This window comes from Corvus brachyrhynchos, unplaced genomic scaffold (genome assembly GCF_000691975.1).
Source record: "Corvus brachyrhynchos isolate BGI_N302 unplaced genomic scaffold, ASM69197v1 scaffold182, whole genome shotgun sequence".
Classification (NCBI taxonomy): domain Eukaryota; kingdom Metazoa; phylum Chordata; class Aves; order Passeriformes; family Corvidae; genus Corvus; species Corvus brachyrhynchos.
The window spans coordinates 306,943-324,017 of NW_008236807.1; the positions used below are offsets into that span (position 1 = coordinate 306,943).

Sequence of the window (17,075 nt, forward strand, 5' to 3'; positions counted from 1 at the left end):
TTGTTTCTGATTTGTACAAAACTGCTTTAATGACAAAACAGCTGAAAATACCTTTGGGTGCATTTCTGGTGCCATCAAACATCCTTGTGCGATTCCCAGGCCCGAGTCCCTCCCAGGCCCAGGAGGATGGGGGACTTCTCAGGCACCTTCTCCCAGTGCAACACATCCCCAGGGAGGGGTCTGTCCTCAAGATATATACAGAAATCCCCTTCAAGACCCTCCAGGAAGGATAATTTTCCTTCCAGCCACTCAGGTGTGGGCTAGAGATCCCTCTGTGACACGTTCTGGCTTTAAGGCTCCTCGTTTCAGGAGCAATTCCATTGCATCCACCCTTCCCATCCCTGAAGCCCCACAGGGGAAGCCCAGCAGCAGCAGGAGCTTCAGGAAACGACGCTTCCAGACCGGAGCCAGCCCGGCCAAGTCCCTGAGACACTGGAAAAGGTCTTGACAGGTGCTGATCCCAACGAGGGGGTTGGAGAAAGGAGAATCCAAACCTCAGCAGCCACTGGGCGAGGGGGCGAAGAAATACACGGCCAGGAGGATGAAGTAAACCATCACCAGCACTGTGCCTGGGGCAGACAGAGAGGGGTGGAAGGAGTTACTCCCTGGAGCAAGGAGGGACGTGGGTTTAAGACCTGGTGTGGTCTGGATTAGCCCCCTGTAGAGGACTTCAGTGGTCCTCTACAAAATGTGCATTAAAGAGAGTTTAAATCCTTTTAAAGGGGGAAATGGGAGTGATCCCCCTTGGACCTGCTGTAGGGGGACAGCCCCAAATTGGTCACCCGAGACCCCAGGATTGCTCAGGGCACCACGGCCGAGAGCCCTAACAAGCAGATAACCCCAGGGCTGGGACCCAGGAGCCCCCCATCCCAGGGAATGTAGGGATAGTCCAAGTCCCACAGCAGCCCTGTGGGGATGGCCACCTTGGAAATAGTCACATTTGCCATCCATGAAGATGTAGTTCATGAGCACCACGCTGAACATGCTGGCGTAGACGTGGAGGTCACTGAAGACGAGCGTGAAGTTGGTCGGCTGTGAGGGAGAGGATTTGGGGTTTATGGCCAACCAGGACAACCCTGCTCTGACTCTGGGGACTTACGTGTCACCCCTTAAACCCTCTCTGCCACACGTCCCCAGGGTGGGGACAGCACCGGGAGACAACTGACCCCACTTCCCCCACACTGAGCAGAGGGGAGACACTGGGAAGGGCAGCTGTGTCCTTTCCATGTCCCACCGTGTCCCCAGCCCTGGGGCAGGAGGTCCCCCAGGGCTGAGCTGGGGCTACTCACGTAGAAGATGGTGAAGAGCACCAGGATGGGGATCTGGAGCATGCAGACCTGCACCGCGATGCAGTTCCCAATCTCGATGCTGGGGAGGAAGGACAACTTAGGAGCTGCCAAGCACCAGGTCTCCGGCAGCCCTTGGGGTGAGAAAATCCCAAACCACAGAGCCCATCCCAGTTCCGACACCATTTCTTGGGTGACTAATTCCCCTTGAGGACAAGCTCACAGGGGTCTGACCCACCAGTGGCGGGGCAGCCCATCGTGGGCACCAAGGCACAGTGATGGGACTGGCACAGGGACTACCCCAAAACTCATCCTTGGAGCCATCTCACCTCAAGCTCAGGTTGTTCTGCAGGGCAAACTGGATGCCGTTGACAATCTCTGGCAGCTCAGGCACCATCGCCAGCACGGTGACACCGATGAAGTACTGCAGGGAAGAGGTGACATCAGCCTGGCCCTGACCACATCCAAGCCCTGGCCAACCATGCAGAGCATCTCAGCATCTTTCCCCCACTGCTTTTGGGGCTCCAACTGCAGCCAGGGCAGGTCCCCATCCCTGGAGGGCACATCTTGGTCCTTGGGGACACCCAGACCTGGCTCACCTGCGAGATGGTGGAGTTGGTGAGGATGGGGCTGATGTGCTCCGTGGCCAGGTCGGCACAGGCCGCCATGCACAGGGTGGAGAGCAGGAGGATGACCAGGGCCCGCCAGCGGGACCAGTGGACCACGGCGCTGTGGTGGTGGCCAGGCACTGGGGAGAGAGGAGACGTGTGGGACACTCCAGAGCAGTGACAAGAGTCAGCCCCACAGCCAGGACATTTGGGGACACTCACTGTGACAGTCGCTGACGTGGATGTCGTAGATGTGTGTGTGGGTTTTGAGGGTGAAGAAGAGCCCGATGAGGTAGGCAGCAGGGAGCAGGATGGACACTGTGTACACCAGGGGTCTGTGGGACACAGGTGACACTGTCGGTGCCACCGGGCTCTGGCATGGAGACCCCAGGGGACTTCCCCTGGGGATGGAGGAAGGGGGGCACAGGATCATTGGGGTGGAGAGGGGTCCCGGCAGGGATGCAAGAGCATGACTGAACCCAGGAGGTGCCACCCTGATGTGGAGACAGCCCTGTCCCCACCGCAGCGGACACTCACTGGACGTGGCTGTAGTAGAGGGTGCCGTTGTTGTCCATCTGCAGAGAGAGCACCTGTGAACAGGGATACAGGGGACAGCCCCGCAGCCACCACCCAGCATGAGAGCCAGGGGGGCTCAGAGCATCCCCCACCCCAAATTCCCCTGTTGGGGGTCCAGGTCCCCACTCACCAGGTCGAAGTGACAGTTGTGGCAGAGGTAGTGGCCCAGAGGGTTCTGGGTGACGTTGTGGCACTCGCCACAGACCAGCTTCCCATACACCTACCCTGGTGGGACCCCCCCAAACCTGGGGACACCCCTGTCCCCAACTCACCTCCCACAGAGAGGAAGAGCAGGGCTGAGCCGACGCCTGCAGAGCGGCTGTTGAACCGCTGCTCCTGGTGCCGGATGCCCCCGATCACCATGCACAGACCCTTGGGGATGGAGAAAACCCCCCAAAAAATCCCCATCAGTGCTTTGCTCACAGCACCCTCCCGGCTCACAATGCCACCCATCTCACCGGGACAAAGAGGACACAGCCCACCAGCGTCCCTGTCAACGCCGACTTGACCACCTCAGCGTAGCAGCGGTTGCCCTCACGCGAGCCCTTGATGAGGGCGGTGATGTAGAAGGTGAGCTCGGTGATGGAGCCGAACGTGGCGTTCACCACTGCCCCCACCGCGAAGTTGCTCTGGGCTGAGATGCTGGAAAGGAGGAAAACCATGTCAGCAGGGCTGGAGTGTCCCCACTTTGCCACCAAGTGTCCCCTGTCACCGCTCACCTGGCAATGGCCATCCCGATGTAGTAGGAGAGGGGCATGATGCAGAGCAGGGCCAAGGTGAACTTGACGGCGGAGCCGGTCAGGTGGTTGGGGCTGTCTGCGTAGCCCAGCACCAGCGTCACCAGCACCAGGGGCAGCAGGTCTGGGGCAGCCAGTCAAGGACACAACAGAGGTGGGGTGGGATTTAGGGTCACTCCCCACCCTTCCCACTCCAGCTCCCAGAAGGATACTGATGGCGAAGATGTTGATGCCATCCACAGCGTATTTGTAGTAGTAGCGGTTGGCAGCACGGTAGCAGCAGAGAATCACCTCCCCCTCCAGAGGCACCTCTGTCTGCAGAGGGATGAGAGGGTCACCCCTCACCCCAAAATCCCTCCTGGAGCGGGGTGTGGGACCCTCACCCTTCCCAGAGTCACCCACCATCTTCAGGCGCCGGATGAGTACCCGCTCTGGGGGCAGCAGCAGGACACGGGAGGTGGCGCGGGCGCTCAGCTTGGCCACGGGGATGAGGACGATGAGGAGCCACGCAGTGACACACACGAGCCCGTGGGCCAGCGCCAGCACCGGGTAGCCCAGGCACAGCCACACCACGGTGCTGGCACGGTGCTGTGAACAGGAGGCCACCTTCAGGGATTGACCCCCAAAACACTGACCCCAGGGGAGGGGAGGTGCCCATGGGCACCTTCCCCACCACCCTGGGGGCTCTGGGGGTGGTGTCACCATGTCCGGCATGGGACTCACCCAGTATCCAGTGCCTGCCCAGCACTGTGGGCGCCAGCAGCGCGGTGTGGGACCCCCGAGCAGGGCTGAGCTCTCCCCCGTGCCAGCCTTGCACACCTGGTGGGATTTGGGGACCTGGGGAGAGGGGGGGATGTCAGGGTGTGCATAGGGCACCCCAACCTCCCCGTCCTGGGGATTCCCAAGGAACTCTTACCTCCACTTTCTGGATCACTTTGCCAAAGGGCCAGAGGAAATACCCAGCCAGGTCCCAGCAGAGCCGCCCTGTGAGGACACGACCATCAGTGTCCCTTCCAGCTACAGGGACACTCCTTGGAGAAGGGACTCAGGAGTCCCCAACACCCATCGGTTCTGTTTTGAGCTCATCCAGCCCTCACATGGGGGGTCCCAAATTTGGGACTCACCATAAGGAGCCCCTATGACGGTGACGAACATCACGGCAGCCACGAGGAGGTAGAGGAGTGAGAGCCACCAGCCAAAGAGCAACAGGTAAAGGACATTCCCACACGTCAGCGTGGACCCTGCGGGAGGGAAGGTACCAGGTGGGACCATTATCACCTGTAGCTGCCTAAATCCACACTGCCACCACCCAGGGTTGTCCCCAGGGCCGCCCACCTCCAGAGCCTCGGATGACACTGAGGTCAGAGTAGAGCTCCTTAACGATCTCCGATCGGTCCTCCCAGGGCCGTGCCGTCACGTGGCTCTTCCATTTCTTGAAGCCAAACTGCAGAGAGAGAGGGGTTTTCTTGGGATGAGTGAAGAGGAAGAATAATAAAACCCATTACAGCCCTCCAGGAGCACCCATGGGTGCCCCCACCCACCTTGTAGTTGTTGGAGAGTTTGTTGGCCTCCACGGCGTTCTCGGCCGTCAGGGTGGTTTTCACCACGCAGCTCTCACACACCTCCTCCGAGTGGTGCTGGTAGCAGGACGGGGTGGACATGGCTGTGGGTGACACCCAGGGTCACAGTGGGTGTGGAACCCCCCAGTGCCTCATATCCAGCCCATCCCACAGCCAACCTACCTGGGGGGACACAGGGATGCTGCTGGTGGCAGCCCAGCTCCCCCAGGTCACCCTGCACGTTGTTGATGGCAGCGCAGTGCCGGTCGCAGAGGGAGCCCCGGCGGGGGCCATCGCTGTCACCGCGGGAATCCGGGACCTTGGGAACATCTGCGGGAGCTGTTGGAGTCACACTGGGGCCATGTCCCCATACCCTGCCCGGGCTCAGCAGCGCAGGACAGCCAAGTGCTGCTGTGCTGGGGTGTCACCTTGGTCCCCAAACCCCGCAGGGGAGACACAGAGCTCCCAGGGTCCTATCCAGGGGATGTTTGGGAGCGGGGACCCCACCAGTGCCCGGGACATAGGGGGGAAATTCCGCTCGGTGCCCGGTGCGTGACTCGGGAGGGGTGGCCTAGTGGTGCCCGAGGAAGGGGGACCCCCTTTGGTGCCCGCCCGACCCCGGAGACCCGCCTCCCCCAGCTCACCCGGCGTGTCCTGCGCGCAGCAGCAGCGGCGGTGGTGGCGACGGCCGGGCTCAGCGTCACTGGCCATGGCGACAGCAGCAGGCCCAGAGGCGGTGGTCCCGGTCCGGCCCGGCCCGCCGGAATTTAACGGGCGGGGCCGGACATGCGCGCCCCCGGGAGCCGCCCCCATGCCAGCGGGAGGGGCCGGGCCGCCCCCGCCGCGGGTGGGATGCACCTGGTAACGGTGCGCGGGGCGGCAGGGTCGGGAATAGGGGTGCGCAGGGATGGGGATGCGCGGGGAGCACGCTGCGCGGTGTTTCGGGGTGCAGAGAGCCCGGGGTGCAAAGCGCTGGGGTGCGCGGTGTATTGGGGTGCAGAGAGCCCGGGGTGCGCGGGGCATCGGGGTACACAGGTGAGAGGGTGCAGATATTGGGGTGCACAGGGATGTGGGGTGCGCGGGAATGGGGGGTGTGGTAGATCGGGGTGCCCGGGGATTGGGGTGCACGGTGTATGGGGGGTGCACAGGGATAGGAATGAACAAGATGTGGGGTGGGCCACATATCGGGGTGCACGGGGATGTGGGGTGCAGAGGTAGGGCCTGCAGGAACAGGGGTGTGTGATGTATCGGGGTACGTGGGGAGCAGGGGGTGTGGAGTGTTGGGGTACACAAGGAGGGGGTGCACGGGGACCGGGGTCTGTGGTGCAGAATGTGAGCAGGGATGGGGTGCACGATGAATTGGGGTTCACACTGTGTCAGGGGGCATGAGGACTGGGATACACAGGAATCTGGGGTCTGTACTGGGAGTGGGGTGCAGAGTGTATTGGGATGTGTGATGTACTGGGGTGCAGAGGGAGCAGGGTGGATGGTGTATTAGGGTGCACAGGGACAGGGGTGTGGGATATATTGGGGTGCACAGAGAGTGGGGTTTGTGATGTACTGGGGAGCACAGGGAGCAGAGTGTGCCAGGTACTGCCAGGCACTGGCACAGTGGGTACTGGGGTGCACAAGGACTGGGATGTGTGATGTGCTGGGTGTGTGATGCATTGGGGTGCAATGCACAGAATATTGGGGTACAGAGGGACTGGGATGCGTGATTGTATTGGGGTGTGTGGTGCGGGGACTGACAGGTGTCGTGCACAGAGTATTGGGGTACAGAGGGATGGGGCTGTGTGATCTCTTGGGGTGCACAAGGATCTGGGGCTGTGTGGGAAGAGGCTGTGCAGGATCCTGGGAGCACAGAGGGAAATGGGGCTCTGGGGACCCCAAAAGTGCGCAGGGTCCTGGGGCTGCAGAGCCTGAGGCACCCTATGGGACAGGCTCTTCCCAAGAATTCCCACATTTTGGTGAAAGAAGACATTTCTGCACCTCAAGTGTTTAGAACATGAGACCGATGGAGCTCATGGGGCTGTGCTGGCCTTGAGCAGGGGAGTTTTGGGGTAAAACCCAGCTAAATCTGGTTCTTGAACATTCCTCTTTGGTACATGGATGGATATGGTGATGCTGAACCCAAGAAAAACCCCAAAAAGTGTTTGATAAAACAAATTCATTTAATACAAGAACCAAATGAGCCATTTTGTAACCAGTTCCTTGAAAAAACCCAGGTCCCCCAGGGGAGAGACACAGAATCCCCAGTACCAGTCAGTTCACACCAAAAAACAGCAATGTTCCAAAAATTCCTTTTTCCCCTCCCATCAGTAAAAAATACAGTACAATGATTCCATGTGTTTATGGTTCTAAATACACTTCTAAAATACTCATTTACCAGAATTTACAACAAATTCTCCCCGTGCCCCTTACAGAAATTTGACAGATACTGATTAATCCCTTCTTTGAAGCCAATCCAAGTGCTTTTCCCCCAAAAGGTACTTTCCAAAGCCTGTGTAGAGCCTGGTTCCCCACCAAGGTGCACAAAGCTCCCAAAACAAGTGGTGATCAGTGAAAAAAGCTGAAGGAAAATTCCATTCAAAAGCGAAGGCAGGTGAGAGTTGGTGGCAGTGAAGGTACCCGGGGGGTTCAGAGCTCACAAGGTCCCTTAAGAGGAGAGGCCACGCTGGTTTTGTACAAAAAAAATGAAAATAAAAATTGAAAATACAAGTAAAATTCTTATTTGCTGAACGCAGCAAGTCAAACATGGTTTTGTCTTTCCTTTTCAGCTGCAGGAACATCTCGAGGCGTCTGAAAACACACACCAAAACTCAGGGATAAAATTAATTGGTTTTTATCATGCAGATAAAATGGAGCAAAACTGAGTCTGAGCTTCCAGACTTGGAACTTCTTGGATCCTGAAGTTGTCCAAGTTGCTTCATCCTTCCAAGTGTTGGATCACTCACAGCTGTGCACAGCTTTGGGAGGGCTGTTCCAGCTGCACTCTCAAAGGAGGTTTGGTTTAGCTTAGTCTGAGATCAGTGAAGCTCAGTTTAAACAGGACAGGTTGAGGTGAGGAGCAGGAAAGAGAACTCCCGCCTGGAGTTCATTCACAGGAGCATTTCCGTGGTGAAAAATTCTAAGTAATGCCTCGGCAAAATCCACATGGGAATTACAGGCACTTCCTCCCTCTGTCTACAAAGCTGAGCTTAAATTATCCTGTTTTGTAGTAAATCCATGTTTAAGTCAAAGTTCATCCCACAGAGCAGCATCGTCCCCCGGAGCTGTGTCCCGTTATTCCCCAAAGATCCAGAGGACGTTGACTCCCGATAAACCCAGATTTACACGCCTGCAAAACCCAAAGGGATCAGAATTAGCCACTTTTATTAAAAAGCTGCTGGTAATTGGGTTTTAACACCATTAATTATCACCCCACTGTGGTGGTTTCGGTCTGATGCCATCCCCACCTCATTCCCATGGGATACTGCCATAGGTTAGCAAGCATAGTCCTGGAAGGGACGTCCTTGCTAAGGGGTGCTTACAGTTTCCTCTGGGAACTGATAGAACCTATCAGCTGGCCAGTTTGGATATGGACAATTCTCTAAGCCACTTAAAGTTGTGATCACCTCTGTGATCCACATTTAAGAATAGGCAAACTCCCCCTCCAAGCTCTCTCTCGTTTCCGGCGCTGGGACAGGTGGCTGCGGGCCCCGTGTGGGGGCCAGAGGGCCCGGCCAGGCCCTGCTTGGTCCAGGCCGGGCCGGGCCACGGCCATCCTGAAGCCCTGGACCTGGTCCAGACGAAAAAAAAAAAGCTGCAAGGCTGAGGTGAGATTAACCCTTTTTATTGCTGTGAAGAGCTGAAAACCTGAGGGAAGAGAGAGAGGAGATGCTTAAAGCTGAAATTCTGTTGTGAAGCTATGATATATCAGAGTATCCTGTTGTAATTTCATGAAGATCTGGGGGGTGGAGTGTTCAACTCGTAAGCAAAAGCACTTGCGCTGAGATAGGCAGATGCTGACGCAGCTGTAATTTCATGAGAAGTTTGGACAGGGAGGGATGGACCAGATGAGGACTTTTGCTCCAAATGGGAAAGGAGAAAACTTCAGTTCCTAGAGATGCTCCCAGAGATAGTCCTAAAGATGAAGATGATGAAGACCCTTTGTTCCCAGGGAAGGAGAAGGGCCTCTGTTTTTGTTTCTGAACGGCTCAGCCTTAAAATTGTACCCCAAAAAACTTCAAGAGTGGACCCTCGAAAGCAGTTGCAGGAAAAGCTGCAAGTCGGGGGAAAGGACTCACACGCAGGCAGAGAGACTCCTCTTCCTAAATGGACTGAACAATATTTGGAAGGGGGCGGCTGTCTCGTTGTGATAATGTTTTCATAGCATGAGCAAGAAGAGACTTCTCTTTCTAAATGGACTGAACAAGGTTATTATGGAAGTGGTAACAGACTGAACATCTGAAGGGTTGTCTTTTCACATTGTCAGTGGGAGAAGGGAGGAAGGTGGGGGGAGGAGGAGAGTTCTGAAGGTGGTATAATTTTTTTTTCTTCTTTTAGGTCTGTTAATAAACTTGTTTATATTCTTTCAAGTTTGGTGCCTGCTTTGCATTTCTCCTAATTCTTATCTCACAGCAGATAAACAGTAATGAGTATTTTGGACCAAACCACTACAGATACCTACCCCAACATCCCAGATTCCTTCGTCTTTATGATGTACAGGAACATCAGCAAGGTGTGGAACATGTTGTTCCTGCCCTGAAACCACAGGAAGAGACAAGGATTTAGAAATCAAAACAACTAAAAATTGCAGGATTTTGGTAGTTTGGAACTTCCCCTCAGAACTCACACCAGCCTTAAGAGGTGACATCAGTGACATCACCCACCAGGGATTGTGATTTGGGGTTTTACAATAAATTGGCAGAAAATCAACATGATTGCTCCTACTTAGGAACTATTGTCTCCTAAATAGATACTACAGGTAGTATTCAGCAGCAGAGGAAGTACCAAGTCCTGGGCAAAGACCAAGCTGGACCATCCTCTGTGTAAACAGACAAAAAATGGGTCTAGGATTTAAAAAGACCCCAAATCAGCCCTGGAAATGATGCCTGAGAGCAGGAGGAGAACAAACCCCAGTACCTTGGGCAGGCTGTAGACTTGGCACTCGTAGATCAGCTCGTAGTGAGGTGGGTTGATGCTGCTCTGGTAGATGCAGAACACGTTTTCGTTTGAAGTGTCTGAATTAAAAATTAACAAAAACCCCCAGATTTTAGAGGTGCTGAGTTGATCCCAGAGGAAAAGAGCAGCTCCAGGCCAGCCCAGTACCTGGTTTATCCGGAGTCTGGATGAAGTGTTGGGAAGTGAAGGTTTTGCCATCAGGATACTTGGGGTGAGGCGGGAGCCTGGAGTCCAGGTAAGTGCAGAACACGTGCATGAGGATCTGGGCAAACACAACCAAATCTCACTGGAATGGCCCCAAAAGCCAGCAGCTTCCTCCTCATGATCCCAGGAGTTAATCCCAGTCTTTGGTGGTTACAACACTGGCTTAACCCCAGGCTTAGGAGCAGCTCCGTGCCTAAATCACCAATTTCAGATTTGGCTGAGAAGGGCAGAGGAGCTCAAAAAACAGCTCTGCCCACCCCAAACCCAGCAAGGAAACTTCTCCCTTTCGCTCATGAAAATCACTGGAAAAGTCTGGGCCGGCCACGAATCTTAGGAATGACAAAATTGTGAAATGAAGTCCTGGGTTGAGCATCCAGAAGATCAGGTCACAGCTTGAGGATTGTTTTAACCCTTTCTGGAGAGTTCTCAATACTTGATGTGCGCAACATCAGCAGATTATCTGTGATCTGATGCTTTCTGTGCTCCTTATATCCAACAGCAGCTGTTTGACAGGGAAAACAGGAGATTTGCTGGAAAAAATGCCTAAAATCTTAAAAAATCTGGGAGCTGTCCCTTGGAACTCACAGCATCGTATTACCCTCAATGAACAAAAATGTGAAATTGTCTATTTGGGTGGGGTTTTTTTTTTACTAATAGCCTTAAATTAATGTCAAAAGTTCTTTATTTGCACTTTTGAGGTGTTCCTCTTTATCAGGGCACTCAGCTGCTCCATGGCTGGACACTTCCAAATATTTAACCATGTTCCCAACCACAGAATCAAATCCTATTTCAAGGTTGATTTTCCAGCAATGGAATCTCTTTAATTATCCAGCAGCAAAGCTGCGAAGCTCCAATTTCTGATTTTCCCATGTTCCTCAAAGAATTTCTGGCTGCTCCCTCCAAACCCTATCCCAAAATGCAAGCAGCTTGAAGCTGTGGGATCCAGGTGTCCCTGGAAACTCACTGAGGAGTCGGTGGGAAGGTCCGTGTCCCATTTCCGGCCCTTGAAATCCCCTCCTCCGTTCCATCGGAAGGAGCTCATGCATCCTCCCTGGGAAAGCTCTGGAAGCAACAACAGTTATTCACTTCCTGGGGGCTGGAAGTGCATCAAAACAAAGGGGGTTTCTCGTGTAGAAAACAGGAAAAATTCAGCTCTTAAAGGCTTGGGGAGATGTTGATAAAAGGGGGTAAAGTTACATTATCATCATTACAGGATGATTTTTGTTCATGGATAATGAAAGGATTCAATCTCTTTCCACCCTGAGCAGGCAGGAGGAAATCATGGAATGGTTTGGGTTGGAAGGGATGTTAAAGCTCATCCAGTGCCAGCCCCTGCCATGGGCAGGGACACTTTCCACCATCCCAGGTTGCTCCAAGGCCTAATGTCCAGCCTGGCCTTGGGACCCAGGGCCAGCCACAGCTTCTCTGGGCAACCAACAAGTCCACTGTGGCATGGAAATGTTTGGAAATCAGAACAGCAACGCCACGAACCTCTGATCCTTTCCACCAAATATTCCTGGTTTGGGGTGAGATCCAGGTACTGCACCAGAGCGTTCAGGGTGGGGATGAGTGGAGCTTTCACGAGCGCTGCCTGTTTGAGGCTGCTGATGCTGGCTTCTGCAACACAGGAGGCTCAGCCAGGGAGCATTCCCAGCTCCCCTGCCGAGGTCTGGAAACATTTTATACCTGACACCACCGCAAGCAGCAGCTCAGTTACTACAAAGTAGCACAAATCTCCTTCACATCAAAGCTACAAGGAACCAACAGGAACTTAAGAGCGGAAGAGGGAGAGAAACAAAGTGGGGACAAAAGCAGCATCCACTGTTTGTTTATAGGCTTTGCAACATGTAGCTCTTGAGGAAACACTCTAAGAAACAGCCCCAAAAGAGGCATTTAATTAAAAACCATCACGCCAAACCCTCCTCTCAGTTAATTTGAAACAACAGAAGAAGCAGCTCCTTCAGAATCCTAACCTGACATGAAAAACATAACTCCAGGTCATCAGAATTTTTACAAATTCGAGAGAATTTTTAAAACCTCACAGTTCTTTCAGGAAGTGGGTGATTTGAAGGAAGAATTTGGAAAAGCACAGAGCAGTGGAGACAGTGAGACTTTTGGGAGATGCTGAAGATTTACAGCACATCTGTCTTTGAAATGGTTTCTGACTGATTAATAAGCAATAATTGATGATAATTTGAGCTTACAGTTAAATTTAAGGGGAAGAAAAAAAGATACATTTAAGGATTTTACACAAATTCTTGTGCTAGCATTGACATTTCCAGTATTATGGAAAACCTTCCCAGCTGAATGAAATGCAGGAGGTGGAACAAAGCACACCAAAACAGAGCAGAAATGGAACAAAAATATTTCCCAGACCTAATTTATGTAACAGCCATTCCACAGGGAATTCCCGGGCTGCTGATCCTACCTCCAATCTGCAATTCTGGACAGCCCATCCTCCTCAGCTGAATGCTCACAGATTCCATCTCATCCACAAGTGGCACCAGAATGGTGTCATTGATCCACTAGGAAGGAAAAGGGGGAAAACTGAAGGTCAGAAGCAACAGGAATGTTTAACAAATCCCTCAGCTTACACCCTACAATCACCCCCACCACAACCACAAGGCAGTTTAACAGAAACACTGAAGCCAATCGAAAAGAATTTAATTTAATTATCAAGCCAGGCAGAATTTAAGTGACCCTTTAATAGCTTCTGAAAAGGCAGAAAATTAAATGAAAAGCAGTTGGGGAAACTGTATCAGATAAAGCTTTTCTGGACAATGAGGAAAGTGGGTTATGAATCAGTCCTCCAAGCACAAACTGATGGATCCATTCCCTCTCCTGTTTGTCTCAGGAAATCGGGGAGATGAACAATTTGTGGGATTTGTACATGACAGCCACCCCAGCCCTCAGACAGGCACTGCAATCCCTCCCATCTCAGGCACAGAGGACATGGAGGAATTTTCCCACTCCAGCCCACTTGGAATTCCTTAGAGAGGGACTTACATTCCTGAATTTGGCAGTCCAGGAATCCATGTGATCCAGGAGCTGTCGGTTCATTGTCACCCGTGCCCAAACCTATGGAAAGGTTTATTAAATCCATGAGAACCTCACAGAACCCAGAGTTTTTAGCTGGTTAAATGTTGCAGGACCTCTCCCCCACACTCCTGATACAGCTCAAATCCAAACCTTTGCACAAAGGTACATTTTAAAATCCCGTTTCTCCCTCTTGACCTTTTTTTCTGTGGAATTTACCTCTTCTGCAGCCTGTTTTGAGCTCAGATCAGCTTCATCCTTGTGTGCAGAAGGAGCCTGGGACCTGCAAGCCAACTGATACTGGAACTTCCTCAGGATCTGTGCATGGTCTGCCATGGACCGGCTGTAGTTCCAAAACGTGGGGCTGCTGGAGGGAGAGCTGGAATCCGAGCTTCCTGAAAAGATTAATTCATTAAAAGGTTATGTTCAATTATTGCCAAGTGATTCTGGAACAAACAGCACAGGGACACGGGGTCAGTGTGAGTGAATACACTGAATCACTCTGCAGAAACACTGGATTCACCCTTATCTTGACTGTCCCAATCCAGAACAAAAACTGCCTGGAGGGAGTTTATCCCCTTTATCCTTATCGTGATTGTCCCAATCCAAGACAAAAATTTACTGGATTCAGCCTCTTTATCTGAAACCATCTCAACAAAATCCCCTTCTTATCAAGGTGATCATCTTATCTCAGTCCCTTACAGCCAACAACTGCTACAGAGATAATCCATCAGCATTCCCATGCCTAGATCCTATTCAAAGGAATAACTGGAGGAAAACTGCCTGAAGGAAAAACAGAGGGGTTCTACCTCCCGCCCCAATTCCTCAGTGGGTCCTTTGCCAAGCTCACAGGTGATCACCCATAATTGGCCTTTTTACTGGTACTTCTCCCATCACAAAAGCCAATTTTGGATCAAACCAACACCTCTTCCCTTCCAAGCTTTTCCCCCTAAATCCCCCAATTTACCTAATTGGACTCGGTGCTGTTTCTCCTCCTCGTTCCTCAGGAAGGTGTCCAGGGATTTGACATCTGTTATGCAGTCGTCTTTGTAGGTGGAATTGTTGTACAGAATGGGGGAGAATCGGTAGTGAGACCTTATCCCACCGCTGTCCACAGGTCCCACGCTCATGGAATACGGAGATCCATTGGGAGAGTGGCTGAAGCTGGAAACCTTGGGAGAAAACAAAAAAAAATTTAATTCTTTTTCCTTTACGAGGCTCAAGCTGTGCCCATAGGATGTGTCCTGGCCATTACCTTACTGTAGCTGCTGCTGGGTGAATAAGTCACAGAGGTGCTGTGAGAGGGGCTGGCCCCTGCCAGAGCTTGGAGCTGGGGGCTGTATCCACTCAGACAACTCCCAGAGAACTTGGGGCTGGCACTGGGAGAGCGGGAGGGGCTGTAGCTCAGCACACACTGCCCCTGGATGGGTGGGGAAGGGGTCAGGGACAGCACTCTCTTGGCTGCTGGCTCCCGTGGAGGGGTGATTTGGACAGCTGCAATGTAAGGACGAGCAGAGTTAGAAGTGGGGATGCAGCAGCCTTAAATTCCCCTTCTTTAAACGCACACAAAACACACGTGATTGTGCTTTTAAGGCAATTTTAGAGATATTAAAAGGGACACTGAGAACCTGCTCCCTACAGAACTCGGATAAAACTGAGACCTGTGACCCCAACTCAGAATAAATCCTACAGCTTGACATTCCATAACCTGGGGGGCTTCTCTAATATCCCATCAGCTCCTCCACCTACCCACTGCTCTCATCTTTACCACACTGAATGTCTTAATTACCTAAAACACAGTTAGTTCCACCTCAAATGGCCATGAACTAAACCACAGCAAGTTCCACCTCAATATGAGGAAGAACATCGAGCCCAACTCCTGGCCCTGCACGGGACAGCCCCAAACCCCCCACTCAGTTTACAGCTCACACCAGAGGAGGTAATTCACAATAAAGAATCCTGCACTGGAGAAGCAAAAAAAAAAAAAAAAAAACCCTGAAAATGATTAAAAAGAGGGTTTATTCCCCACCTGCCTTGCGCAGCCAGCCCATGATCTGCTGGTTGGGACTCGTGACCAAGCTCGTCGGTGCTGCTGTGTAGGTGAAGTACCTCCAGAAATCAAACAAGGCATTGAGGCTGAACAGGGCTGCCAGGGCAAATTCTGCAAGGAACACACGAGTTTCCGTCGTGGTTTGAGCAAAAATGACATTATTTGCAAGATCAGGCTATGTCTATTAAAAAAAGGTTATCATTAGTGCTGCCAGTTTGGGGAAGTATCTAAGATTTCTTCTCTTTCTCAGGAAGGAAACACTGGAGATCATTTTCTTCACTGTTGAAATTAATTTATCTATTTTAAATTTTAATTTTTAAAATAGGGTGCTTATCTTCCAAAAAGGAAATCTCATGATTTTATGAGATTTGCTCCTTTCCACCCTGTTTGATACAACTTAGAGTCTCCTCCTCTGAAACCAACTTGAATTGTTGTAAAATGCCACCCACACCCAGAGCACAGCACAGCAGGAAAAGAAATCTAAGGCTCTCTAAAGCCTTAATCCACACATTAAAAAAGATTTCATGCATTAAATAAGTCCTTCCTGCCCTTTCACGACAGAGAAAAAGCTGTTAACACTCCTTATGTGCCACTAAAAAGGATGGAATTCCAGCAGCTTCAAGGGAGATCGCAGAAAGCAAAACAAAGTTTTGATTTAGAACTCAAACAGAAAAAAAAAAAAGCTGCCTTAAAAACGACCTCCCAGCAATAAAAATGAATAAAAAAAGAATCCTGAAATTTGATTTAAATGCCGCAACGACTCACCAATGTACCAGAGTGGAAAGCAGGTGATGTTGTAATATGTGCTTAGGAGTTTCCCAGTCCTGAAAAGCAAAACAAGAAGGGAGAATTCAGCAAAAATTCCATCCTGGGGGATATTTAGGGCTTCACACAGTGGAATCTTTGCTGGTTTGAATCAGATGGAACGATTAACTTACATTTCAGTGTAGATCATGCCTGCTACAGATATATTGAGGAGTCCCCAGGCCAGCACCACCTTCCTGGTCTCAGCCTGTTTCCTCATCTTCACAGCCAGGTCGATGAGGGAAGTGTCTGGACTCTTATTCGGCGTCATTTTCTGTGAGAACAGAGGGAAAAGGCAAAATCTGTGAACTTTTATTCAGCTGGAAGATTCTCAGGCAAGTTACTGAGGAAAAGTGTCCACCTTCTCCCTCATTTTTGAATAATAATATCCTTTGAAAGGAGGAGGGAAAGCTCCTGCCTCCTCCAGGCAAGACCAGTGTTTTTATCGAAAATTCTCACTTATTTCAGTAGGTAACACAGTATTTTCTGTCATATGAAACCCTCAGATTTCATTTCCTCCTTTATGCCCAGTAACACCTTATGTAAAGGAAATAACCCTGTCACAGGCAGGCAGCCCTCACATCTCCCCCCAGACCTCAATCCTTTCCGCACACTTCTCTCCCCTCCTCAAACTTCACCTTTCCCCCACCCCAAAGCTCTCCTCTCCCTCACCACGAACCTCTTCGATCCTCCTCCTCAAACGTCTCTGACCCCCCGTCCCAAATTTAATTTCTCCCGCTTCCCAGACCTCTCCTCTTTCTCAACCCCAAACTTCTCCCCTCCCCGAACCTCTGCTCCTTCCACTCCCCTAACCTCACTCCTCCCCCTCCTCAAACTTCATCTCTCCAAACCTCTCCGATCCCCCTCCCCGAACCTCCCTACACCCCTCCCAACCTCCCTCTCCAAATTTCACCGCTCCCCCTCCCCAAACCTCACCGTCCTCCTCCCAAACCTCCTCTCTCCCCCCCTTCCCATAGATTTCCCCTCACCTCTGCCCAGATCTGTCCCGTTTTCCCCTCAGGCCGGGCAGATTTCCCCCTTTTCCTGCTGGG

General features: G+C 52.0%; 2 protein-coding genes across 2 annotated transcripts; both read right to left on the reverse strand.

Moving 5' to 3' along the window:
* On the reverse strand, positions 1 to 5,804 carry LOC103611367 (low affinity vacuolar monovalent cation/H(+) antiporter-like). Its single transcript, XM_008628872.2, has 20 exons — positions 5,411 to 5,804; positions 4,950 to 5,096; positions 4,749 to 4,870; positions 4,543 to 4,651; positions 4,332 to 4,448; positions 4,124 to 4,191; positions 3,931 to 4,044; positions 3,610 to 3,795; positions 3,420 to 3,522; positions 3,190 to 3,331; positions 2,929 to 3,112; positions 2,726 to 2,842; positions 2,601 to 2,690; positions 2,432 to 2,469; positions 2,117 to 2,229; positions 1,886 to 2,034; positions 1,616 to 1,710; positions 1,290 to 1,368; positions 924 to 1,032; positions 1 to 569 (listed from the first exon to the last, which is right to left on the reverse strand). The coding sequence occupies exons 1-20, from the start codon at positions 5,787 to 5,789 to the stop codon at positions 496 to 498; spliced, it is 2,535 nt and encodes an 844-aa protein (XP_008627094.2). The 5' UTR covers positions 5,790 to 5,804; the 3' UTR covers positions 1 to 495.
* A 1,112-nt stretch (positions 5,805 to 6,916) lies between these two features.
* On the reverse strand, positions 6,917 to 17,069 carry TMEM209 (transmembrane protein 209). The gene is made up of 15 exons (XM_008628846.2): positions 17,013 to 17,069; positions 16,158 to 16,297; positions 15,985 to 16,043; positions 15,199 to 15,330; positions 14,425 to 14,663; positions 14,137 to 14,341; positions 13,389 to 13,564; positions 13,140 to 13,211; positions 12,562 to 12,658; positions 11,625 to 11,750; positions 11,098 to 11,195; positions 10,077 to 10,191; positions 9,891 to 9,988; positions 9,436 to 9,509; positions 6,917 to 8,103 (listed from the first exon to the last, which is right to left on the reverse strand). The coding sequence occupies exons 2-15, from the start codon at positions 16,292 to 16,294 to the stop codon at positions 8,049 to 8,051; spliced, it is 1,683 nt and encodes a 560-aa protein (XP_008627068.1). The 5' UTR covers positions 16,295 to 16,297; positions 17,013 to 17,069; the 3' UTR covers positions 6,917 to 8,048.
* Positions 17,070 to 17,075: the final 6 nt, after the last annotated feature.